The sequence below is a fragment of the Cydia strobilella genome, chromosome 12 (genome assembly GCF_947568885.1).
Source record: "Cydia strobilella chromosome 12, ilCydStro3.1, whole genome shotgun sequence".
NCBI lineage: Eukaryota > Metazoa > Arthropoda > Insecta > Lepidoptera > Tortricidae > Cydia > Cydia strobilella.
In genome coordinates, this window is record NC_086052.1 from 7432424 (window position 1) to 7443482 (window position 11059).

General features: G+C 38.8%; 2 protein-coding genes across 2 annotated transcripts; one reads left to right on the plus strand and one right to left on the minus strand.

Annotated features, from left to right (window-relative positions):
- Positions 1-8467: 8467 nt before the first annotated feature.
- Positions 8468-10046, plus strand: LOC134746001 (transcription elongation factor SPT4). The gene is made up of 4 exons (XM_063680165.1): positions 8468-8663; positions 8761-8867; positions 9455-9510; positions 9850-10046. The coding sequence occupies exons 1-4, from the start codon at positions 8589-8591 to the stop codon at positions 9966-9968; spliced, it is 357 nt and encodes a 118-aa protein (XP_063536235.1). The 5' UTR covers positions 8468-8588; the 3' UTR covers positions 9969-10046.
- On the minus strand, positions 10003-10938 carry LOC134746002 (TP53-regulated inhibitor of apoptosis 1-like). Its single transcript, XM_063680166.1, has 2 exons — positions 10702-10938; positions 10003-10504 (listed from the first exon to the last, which is right to left on the minus strand). The coding sequence occupies exons 1-2, from the start codon at positions 10846-10848 to the stop codon at positions 10406-10408; spliced, it is 246 nt and encodes an 81-aa protein (XP_063536236.1). The 5' UTR covers positions 10849-10938; the 3' UTR covers positions 10003-10405.
- Positions 10939-11059: the final 121 nt, after the last annotated feature.

The window sequence follows — 11059 nt, forward strand, 5'->3', positions numbered from 1 at the left end:
GCCGAGTAGATAGAAGCAATCAATTTAGCATGATCTTTCGTTGATTACACGTCTAACCGGTGTCTGTCCAACTGAGTCTGGCTCAGCTGCCGACCCAGAAACGTTTGGCAGGTGCCGACGGCGCAGTTCATCGGCCTATCTCGTGGAAACAGGATAAAAGAAACCGGGCTCATGGCCGGGTTCTGTAGGTTTTGAAGGGGTTTTACTCTCCGCCCAACATAAGAGCGGCAAACCATGTTGGATATCTGTTTCAGCAGTCGGCCTACCGCCAACATCGAAATTGAAAATCGTTATCTGCCTCTCAGCTCTTGCATATTTGAGCGACAGAGAGGTAGATAACGATTTTATATTTTTCTATGTTGACGGTAGGCCCTCAGATACCACTAATTATCATAAGACTATACCACTAATTAGGGACAAAGCGCTGAAATCGCATCAGATATGTATACTTGCAACTTGAAAGAATATTCACGTGGACGGCGCGGCGCAACGGGCGCTAGTTTCCGCAACTGATTGGGCTTAATCACCGCGAAAATCGAAGTTTGTCAATTGCGGGCATTTTTCTCTGTCACTCTAATTACGTCTTAATGAGAGTAAAAGAGAAAGATCCCCGCAATTTGCGAATTTCGATTTTCGCGGTAGATGGGGTCCCAGATGTTAGATTTTGCCCTCGTTTAAGCGTTTTCCCGGTTGCACCCTAAAGGAGCCCAAGGTCCTCAAACCAAATCATAAAAATTGGCATATTCACATGTTTTTACGAAAACGACTGCCAGCTGATCTATCAATTTTTGTATGGAGAACCGAGCTTGCCGGGGACTTAAACGTATGGTAAGTAGGTACCTACTTGTGGGTCGCTCCCACACTTTAAGGTTCAAAGTTCAGAAAAAAAAGTTTTGTACATCTTTTGTGTACCCGCGCAACGACTGACGAAAATTTCAGAATTTAAATAATATCTGAGGTAACATTTTTTTAAGAATTCTTCAACAAAAAAGGTGTACTATTCTATAAAATGCAATGTACATGTTATAAAACGTATATTTATTCAAAAACACAAAGGATACGTGTTTTACAAATTACTATACAAAACGGTCAAAAAGCGTTAAAATAATTAAAATCCTTATGGGCTCACAGTATTACCAAAGATAGATATAACTCCGTAATAGATGGATACAGTCTAAGGAAAAAACGTGCCTCGAAAATCACGAAAATTTGATTCTCGATCAGATGGCGCCACTAGTTTTGGCCTACACTCGTATAGAGGGCGTTGACTGTTTCGTTTGTTATTTATAATTTTAACGCATACCAGTGAAACAACATGGGTCAAAATCATATAAAAATAATTAATGCAAATAAAAAAATCATTTATCCATATTTAAATACATTTTATCGTATCTTCATAAATATTTATTTTTAGTTTTAAAGTGTGTCGACAGATGGCAGTGAATTTACTGGGGTTACAAGATTTACTATGACAGTACCGCTCTAGTATAAGTTATTCTATGGTATTACTATTTTAGATTGCTATTTAAATTGTTATCATTTTAGATGTTAAAAGAGAATACTTTTTTAAACTGATAATGACACCTATTTTCGAAACTGCGTTTTTGGCGATTTTCAAAAAAAATTAGACGCAATGCGCGGGTAGAAGACATCGCCAAAAAAAAATATTAGAAAATATTCTGGTGTTTGTTTTTGTCAGGATCACCAATCCCGCACTATTAGAAATCGTTAATAAATATTTTTATTTTTCGACCCACCCTAATGCTCGTAAGCGGATTTCATTTTCACCTCTAAAACATTTTACGTCCAAACTAACTGGAGTAATTGCTTTTCATTTCATTATCCAGTAAATAGACTAATACTCACCTGGCCCGAAATAGCTAGGGAGCTAGGGAGGCTAGGTTACACGTGCCTGAGTTGATTGGACTAGATCTACACTATCTAGATTATTAAGAGACAACTTAGTATTGAAATGGATAGGGAGTTGTGCCCTTTTAGTTTAAGCGGCAGTAAACGTGTTTGTTTGTGTTGATAAGCAATTTGTTAGGTCACAGTGCTCTAAGGGATCTGTGTTTAATTGGCACGTAAACAGGTACCTATATATACAGGGTGACATTTTAATCACCAGCCATACTCTGCGTAGTGACTTTATAGGTCATAAACAACATTATGAGACCAATGCCGAAATCGCGAAAAAGTTTTTGGCTGTTTCATACATTCCGGCTGATATACGAGTATGTGATGCCGATAGGTTAATTTCAACGAACTTTTACCTACGTTCAATTTCCATAGGCACTTACAACAATAATGTAAGTAGGTAGGTACCTATTTACTCTTAGAAGTAGGAGTAGTACTCGTATCTAGTAGGTGCACATCTCTCTACCTCTACAATTCTACATGATGGGCCATCATACTAGCCCACTAAGATGAGCCAGCGTGTAGAGAAGATAGTGGTGTCGGATGCCTAATGGCGCGGCGGGATGGGATGGCCGCAGTGTCGGTTTTTCGTCCGCACATCAAAGGTCATGGGCCAGCAATGGTGCGCACGCATCCACACGTGTCCCATTCCATAGTGCGTGCTCTCAACCATCGCATGGCCATCTCGCTGGTGCAGCGCTGGGCCATCGTGTAGAGGAGCCATAACCATCGCATGGCCATCTCGCTGGTGCAGCGCTGGGCCATCGTGTAGAGGAGCCATAACCATCGCATGGCCATCTCGCTGGTGCAGCGCTGGGCCATCGTGTAGAGGAGCCATAACCATCGCATGGCCATCTCGCTGGTGCAGCGCTGGGCCATCGTGTAGAGGAGCCATAACCATCGCATGGCCATCTCGCTGGTGCAGCGCTGGGCCATCGTGTAGAGGAGCCATAACCATCGCATGGCCATCTCGCTGGTGCAGCGCTGGGCCATCGTGTAGAGGAGCCATAACCATCGCATGGCCAGCTCGTATCGCAGCCATAAGAAGTTTCCAGAAAATCATACAAATACATCATCATGGTTATCAAACCAATGACATAAATTAACTTTATTGACCGATATCGGCGCCCGTACTCGTAGCGTAACCCTGCGTGGCTTGTGCCCCGATATGATAATAACTGTAAATATTATGAGTAAGTGCTCAATGATATCATATTGTGGGTGTACAATTTTGATTCATAAATCATAATCTAATCGTGGGTAAGTATTTATTGATTGCATGCTTGTATCTCGGGAATCTTCCTATAAAGTGGTGAAATGAGTAGGTACAACTTAAATGTAGTATTGGAGTGCTACTTGGGCGGGCTAAGGGGCGGGCAGGACTTTTGGCAGATTCGGAAGCAGACCCGGACCCGGATTCTGCCTCGAATGGACCGACCAAGACCTGGGGGCCTAGCCAAGAAGCCAAGAACGCAATCGTTGATAGAAAACGCCAATTGAAACTTACATTTATAATGTATGGAAATAGTCATGTGACTTTTTGTAGCATCTATCATCCCGACACATTTTTAGGGTTCCGTAGTAAACTAGGAACCCTTATAGTTTCGCCATGTCCGTCCGTCTGTTTGTCAGTCTGTTCGAGGATTTGCTCCGTGATTGTTAGTGCTAAAAAGCTGCAATTTCGTATGGATGTATAAATCAATAAATCCTTCGTACAATAAAATCTAAAAAAAAATTTTTTTAGAGTACCCTAATTTTTTTTTAGAGCACGTAAAGTGCGGGTGTAATTTTTTTTCGCTTTAACCCTACAGTGAGGGGTATCGTTGGATAGGTCTTTCAAAACAAATACGGGTCTTCATAGAACATTTTTTAATAAAGTGAATGTTGTCGGAAATAATCGCTCCCAAAGAAAAAAAAATTGTGTCCTCCCCCTCCCTTTTGAACCATGGGTCCAAAAAAATATGAAAAAAAAAAACGGCCAAGTGAGAGTCGGACTCGCGTTCCAAGGGTTCCGTACATTACACAATTTAAACAATGTATTTTTTATGTGAAACGTGAGTGAAATGTCTTTAAAAAACCCGTAGGGGTCGGATCAAAAACTAAGTAATTAAATCCGACTCACGCTTGACTGCATATTTCTAACAGGTTTTTTTGTGTACTTTTTTCGAAATTTTTGACCCAGTAGTTTCGGAAATAAAGGGGGGGAATTGTCTTTTTTTGCCTAATTTCTTGAATAACTTCTAAACTGTTTATCTTAAAATTATAAAAAAATATATTTGAGATTCTCAAAATGAGCTCTTTCATTTGGTATATCACACGATATAGTTTGACAAACTTTATTTTTTAATTTTCTCATTTATCCCCCAAAAGTGGCCCCCGTGTTTAAAATTCATTTGTTTACGTTACATGTCCGTCTTTGGGTCACAAAATTACATATGTATATCAAATTTTAACTTAATTGGTCTAGTAGTTTCGGAGAAAATAGGCTCTGACAGACGGACAGACAGACAGACAGACAGACAGACAGACAGACAGACGCACGAGTGATTATATAAGGGTTCCGTAATTTCCTTTTGAGGTACGGAACCCTAAAAATCGTAGAAATAGAGCTTAAGAAAGACATATATACCTACTACTAGTAGGTATATAGTTACACGTTAGCAAGTATAAGCTCCTTAGGCTAAGTCATTTCTTAAGTTTTTGATCGGCGAAAGTATAGCTAACCCGCCGGGGCGGGCCTTCATTTCCCCCTGTACAAATACCTTTTTTTTCTCTCAATTCAAATTTCATGAGACCAAGAGTGGCAGTAGGTTTACCCGTGGCTCATTCATATACTATACATCAAATCGTGTCAAAATATTTTCAATATCCAGAGGGCCCAGAGAGGAATATGATTACTACGTTGTAAGTTTGTATGGGGCTGACATGTTCACCTAGAGTGTCCAAAGCCTCCATAAAAACCAGATTAAAAAAAAAAAAAAAAAGTTTGTATGGAAAGGCGATTTCACGCGAGTCGTCCACTTTCGTCTTAAAATTAAATTATTTACTCACTTACATATTATAGAACTTTAATATCGGTCTTGATATATAATAAAAGGTCGTATAATTTCCATGTCGCGTGGATAATTGTTAATTCAAATGTGTGAGTTCACCGTTTTCATTGTGGGTTAATTATAATATCAAATCCTGGTATAATGTTCCGTTTGGACGATTTAGCAATATTTATATGTATTAGAATATATTGTGAAACAACAGGTGTTCCTCAAAACTTTTCAGGGTTACCACGACCTTCTAAAATGTTATATCAAACTAAATAAGTAGGTAAATTCAGTTCTAATTAAAATATAGTATAATTTTACCTATATAAACCTTACCTACCTACTACCGTAGAGTACCGCCCGATAGTTTCTACTAGATTACTTTTCAAGTAGGTAGGTAGTTATATCTCTAACATTTTTTGACCGAGCGAGTGCGAAGTGCGAGCGTAACATTTCCGTCTTACGTTTCCGTTATGTCCGGCTGTTTGAAACGTCTTTATCTGTTTTGGGATATTTTTAAGCCATGGGGTGTTGTGAGGTTTATAGCTCACAGAAGTCACAGAGCCACTAGTTTAATTTATATAAGTATGTCATTATTCCGCCTTAATTTAGATCATGCCTAATTCCCTACTAAAGAAGTAAAGTACCAGCTCCACCTTAGAGAAAACTGCGTTTAAAATGCGTTTACGTGGAAAATCGTATTAAGCGGGTACTGTATTTCAGGTATAAGGTACCTATGCTAGAGAGATTGGAGATCTCAGCTTAACCAGTTCAATCCAGTTCCATCCCGATACCATTGATTGTATGGAACTGCGCACTACGGCAATTAGGCTTTCATTTCTATGATGAAATTATAATAGATAGTGGATAATTTACTACGCAGTTGAATAGTCGTTTGGTTGATTCGTGCGCTATAGTGCGCAGGCCAAGTTGTCAAAATTATAGGCGGAATATCCCGTCATCCATATCAGTTGGAAGCCATCCATATTGGACCAAGGCTTGCCTTAACTCAAATAAATATACTTAAAACGTTTGTTTGGTTGTTGCAAACACACACAATATACAAATACCTACACAAAAACAAAAAGGATTCCGATTCAGTTATACGCTTTACTCTTTCGAGCAAAGAACTAGAGCCTCTACAGGGGTGAGTGGTCGTGCTCTCTCGCGATCTCGACCAGATTAACAGTTTATCTTGTTGGAACCCTTTTTCTAGTTCGTGATTACTTATCCAGAATTTGTGCCCCAGCTGCAACAGCTTTAGGTACTTACTACCCTACCCGTTCTGGAAGCAATGTGTCCCGTCCACTGCAGCTGATAGGGGAAAACCTGCTACGTCGAGAATCCTTTAACCATTTTCCAAAATGTAACAATTGACATTTGCACTAATCAGTGATCACTAGCGGCGATAAATCTTTGGTAACTAATGAAGTAATTTTAAAAGATAATTCAACACTTTCGACAATTGAAGTTTTTCGGTTTTTCCCAAGAGCTTGTTCAATGAAACCGAACGAAGAAGCCAGTGATAATCTGCCGTAACTACATAGGTTGTATCGAGGTTACGTACAGATGTAAATCGGAAACGGCCTTTTGACCTGCGTTGGCTCGTAAAATGTAACTTGTTGCTTTATAGTAATAAATAATAAAATTGTTTTTTAGTTATAAAATCAAGCCCTAAGCAAGAGCTATAGAGACGGAGATAACTAGGTTTCCGTGCCCTGAGTGCTCAGAAGTTCCTTGCCGCATTTTTACCGTGCACATTTTATTCTAGCTTTATCATTCGCAGCTGCCTATATACGTGACGTCAGTTATCTGAGGGCTGACCCCTGCCCAGCGTTCATTCACGGATCCTCACGCTACTATCGAGTAATAACCCTAGCGATTGTTTTCAACCGTTGACTGTTATCGAGCCGAATGAGTAATCGTTGCTCTTGTTGACAACAGATCTGATAGAACAAAACATGAATGAATACATTACAACCCCTACATATGTATGACTTGGTATGACGTTACCGTGCAATAGATTTTCTGCGAATAAAAAAAGCAAAAATAAATACATATTAAAGCATTTCGTATAGGGTTGCGTAAGGATTTTCTAAAAGCGTCATAGGTTGCCGACCCATTAAAAACAATGTGGGTGAGCTCCTTTTTTGATGAACCCCATAATAATATGTACTTTAGTCCCTCGAGTAAACCTCGGCAGCTTATTCCACAACCGGAGCGTACACAGGAGGAAATTCCTCTTAAACCGCACAGTGCGTGACCATTTAGGTTCCACATGATATTTCGTACTTAAGCTCCAAGAAGTCCATTACGTAGGTACGGGTCTTAGAACGCACAATCGCCGCGCCGGTGTGAAAAGTCGCACGCTGTACCGATATGTGACCACCGGTCGTCTTTTTGATTAGTTTCTAAAGCATTGTACCCACATTGTACCTATTGAACCTAATTGAAAAATATCTGGATAGGCGAAACTTCTTACCTATAAAGGGGTCCTAGTTAACTGGAAATAAATAAGAGGTACCACATTTTTTTAAAGCCCATATTTCTCCCTTAGCGATAATGGGGGTGATCCTATATTTTCCTCAGAGCACAATCATAGTTCTCGAAAACGCTCTTCAAAAAACACAAGAAAAGAAAATACAATCTAACTTACGTTGTTTTGTTGTTTTTTTGTTAAATAACATGAAAGGCACGAGCATTATAGATTATAGGGTACTTTTGTACACACATGTAAAACTATGAAATTGAAGTCGGTTAAAATCAGGTAAAAATGCCTCATCATCGCCATCTAACGTGGAGATTGGACACGAAAATAACCACAGACAAATAAATAAAACGGTGTCAATGCTACCACCTGCACAGTTTTTAAACGTCGGCACCAAGGTCGCGGTGCGGTGCGGTAGTGGGTTAAGGATTTAGGCCTCATACTCACGAGCGCTTTTTCAACGCGCGTTAAATAAGCGTTTGAATTACATAAATGGACACATGTGTATTTAGGCCCCATATCTCTTTCTCGCTCTTATTTATGGGTGCGTCTGACACACAACGCTTTTTAAGCTCTCGTGCGTATGGGGCCTTATTCACACGATGGCGGTAGCGCTTTTTATCAAGCGTTGTTGGATTTTCAACTTAAGCCTTAACTTTAAATCGAATTTAGCGTGCGGGCAGATTGAGTATGAGGCCTTAGTCCTCTCGCTCTTGTATATTTGAGCGATACAGAGGCAGATAATGAAATTTAGATTTTCGTGTTAGGCGCTCTTTTAATTTATACGAATAATGCAAACGGCAAGAGCTGAAAAAGCCGGATTCCAAAACCTGACAAGTTTCTATCTTCGATAAATTAAATTCGTTAGCAACTATACTGTAGTGTTGGTTAACCTGTCTTTTCCAATACGATAACGAAAATTAATAGAAACAGACTATCAATACCACAGACTACTTACCACCAAAATCATTTCCTATGTTATCTGTGCTTTGCGTTACTGACGTTACTGTCAAATCAAGTGTCAATTTGGTGTCACACTGTTGTTTGTTGCATTTATCGCATCTTCCAAACAGAAATTTCGTACCCAAATTACTCCCTAGAATATTCGATACAAGCGCACAATTGGACAGAGTTAACAGGACAAAATGTCTTTGAATTTGGATGTGGTGCCAAAAGATTTAAGAGGCCTTCGGGCCTGTTTAGTTTGCTCCTTAATAAAGGTAAGTACGTCACCTTATGTGCACCTCATCGCAAATTTAGTTTCTTCATGTGATTGTTACCAAGCATTCTCTTTTCGCACCTGTGATTTGATTCCAGACATTCGACCAATTTGAGTACGATGGATGTGACAACTGCGACGAGTTTCTACGAATGAAACAAAACAAAGACAACGTTTATGATTGCACCAGTAACAATTTCGATGGGTGGGTAAATTACTACAGTTCACAAGTTCTAGACTCATAACTCTCTCTTAACATCCTGTGGATACTCTATTTATTCTGTAACCACAGTTTAACAACATATAATGTCTACTAAATCACTTGTCAACTTTTTGGTTCAATATTAAAATGTTATGAAATTGTTTTGAGAAAAGGAACCAACCCACAGGGGTTTGTACTCAAGCGGGTGGCTGCACATAACTAGTTGCTTTGCAGGGAAATTGCGATGTGAAGCAGCTTGCTGTGTGAATTATTGTTGGTTCTGGCAAATGCATGCAAAGCCACAATGCATCTTATGAGGCAGGCCTTTGCAGCTGCTTTTGAGAGGCCATTCCCTTTCATTCTGTGTATGAATTAAGATTGATTATCTGTCAATTTTTTTTGAGGTTTGGTTGTTTTCTCTATACAGGACAGGTCCCCTCTAAATTGCTCAACAGTTCTCAAATATTACATGTATCTGAGACTTTTCTATGTAATTAGTAACTTAAAAGAAGGAATTTAAAAAGTTCAATTCCTTACACAACAACCTAAGAAAAGTTGATAAATCTGACTTGAAGTACATTTGTTTTCAGAATGATAGCAGTAATGAGCCCAGAGGACAGTTGGGTGTGCAAGTGGCAGCGCATCAGTAAGTCCATGTTTAGATTCACCAATTCTATGTGGACAAAGACACTGCAGTGGCTAGTATACACAGTACACAGTCTCTGAAAGCTATCCCTGTCCATGCCCAGTTAGTGCCCTTTTGCATAGTTTGTGCAAAAAGTATCCTGATCTTGAAAACAAGATGTCCATTTTTTCCTATATTCTGTTGCACTTTGCCCATAATAAGTTGGACATTGCTGGATTTAGAAATTTTGATGCCATAAGCATTTTCATAGGCCATGGTGGACTTCGGTTGTAAAGTGATTGTGGCTCATAGTCTGGTTTCACCACATGGAGTCTAAATCAACTCATTTTTTTCTGACAGGCCGGTTTCGTCAAGGAGTCTATGCAATCTCAGTATCAGGACGACTGCCAGCCGGAGTCATCAGAGAAATGAAGAGCCGTGGCATTGTATACCGACCAAGAGATACCAGCCAGCGATAAAAACAACCAATCATTTACTTATGTCAATAACTCATTTTCAAAATAAATCAATTTATTAAATAAAATTTGTAGTATCTATTGTCTATTTACATAAACATACATTCTAACGATTATGTGCTTAAACATGATATGCCACAAAATGCAATTAATAAGCATTTTTAACAGTATTAAAAAATGGTGTATGCTCTAAGTACATCAATAACTTTTCTACCTACTGGTGGCACTTAAATAAGAAGTAAATATGGATTTTCATTTTACATACATATTTCTTTTATATTACTGTAACTAGTGTAGTTAAAACTTTACGACCAGGAACAACCAAACATTGTTCTCAAACTAGTGAGGTATTTATTCACATTGTACTTCATTTGTTGTTGTGGCTTTTGTGGTTTCCAACATGTCATGGAACTCAAACCACAAATGTAACAATACATCTGTCAACTGCTGCCCGGTGGCGGTGCTTTGAACTCGAACTCTGTGCCTAGGACATCTTTATCAATTTCTTTAAAATCGATGTTGTGCGCCTTCATAGCGTTCTGAAACAATAAGACTCGAATAAACTTATACTGACCGGGATATAGACCGTGATTACCTTTTGTAATCACGGTCTATATCCCGGTCAATATAAGTCTAGTGAAATTAACCGTGAATCATTCAAAACTCTTAAGACTCGAATAAGTATATTCCAAACTCGAATAACTAAATTGATCTCGAGCTGTATAATCTAATATACCTTAACACATTCTTGATAAATCTTGAATATTCCGGCGCACATCGAATCATCGTGGTCGCCCTTCAGAAATCTGTCCGAAAACCAAGAATTAAAGCAATCGTCATATTTCTTCTTAAGCTCAGTGCACTCTTCTCCGATGCTGTTCATTGCGTATATAGATAATTGATCGTATTTACTTTGTTTTATAATCAAATAGCGTGAATTTGAAAGAAATCGATTAACTGCTGTAGTGCAATGCAATTTTATTAAAGTAAGTAAAGTAACAAGTAATTTGACATTGACTTGACACAACAGAATGGTATTTTACTGTAATTTTTTTATTTAGCTGACGATAAAAATATGTGAAACAGTAGGTTTT

Bases quoted from the DNA above. Each gene is read 5' to 3' on its own strand.
- LOC134746002 (XM_063680166.1), bottom strand. From the start codon at position 10,848: ATGAACAGCATCGGAGAAGAGTGCACTGAGCTTAAGAAGAAATATGAC. The intron at 10,505-10,701 runs GTATATTAGATT...TTATTGTTTCAG, and splicing joins TTTATCAAGAATGTGTTAAG to AACGCTATGAAGGCGCACAA.
- LOC134746001 (XM_063680165.1), top strand. From the start codon at position 8,589: ATGTCTTTGAATTTGGATGTGGTGCCAAAAGATTTAAGAGGCCTTCGG. The intron at 8,868-9,454 runs GTGGGTAAATTA...ATTTGTTTTCAG, and splicing joins ACCAGTAACAATTTCGATGG to AATGATAGCAGTAATGAGCC. The intron at 9,511-9,849 runs GTAAGTCCATGT...TTTTTCTGACAG, and splicing joins GTGCAAGTGGCAGCGCATCA to GCCGGTTTCGTCAAGGAGTC.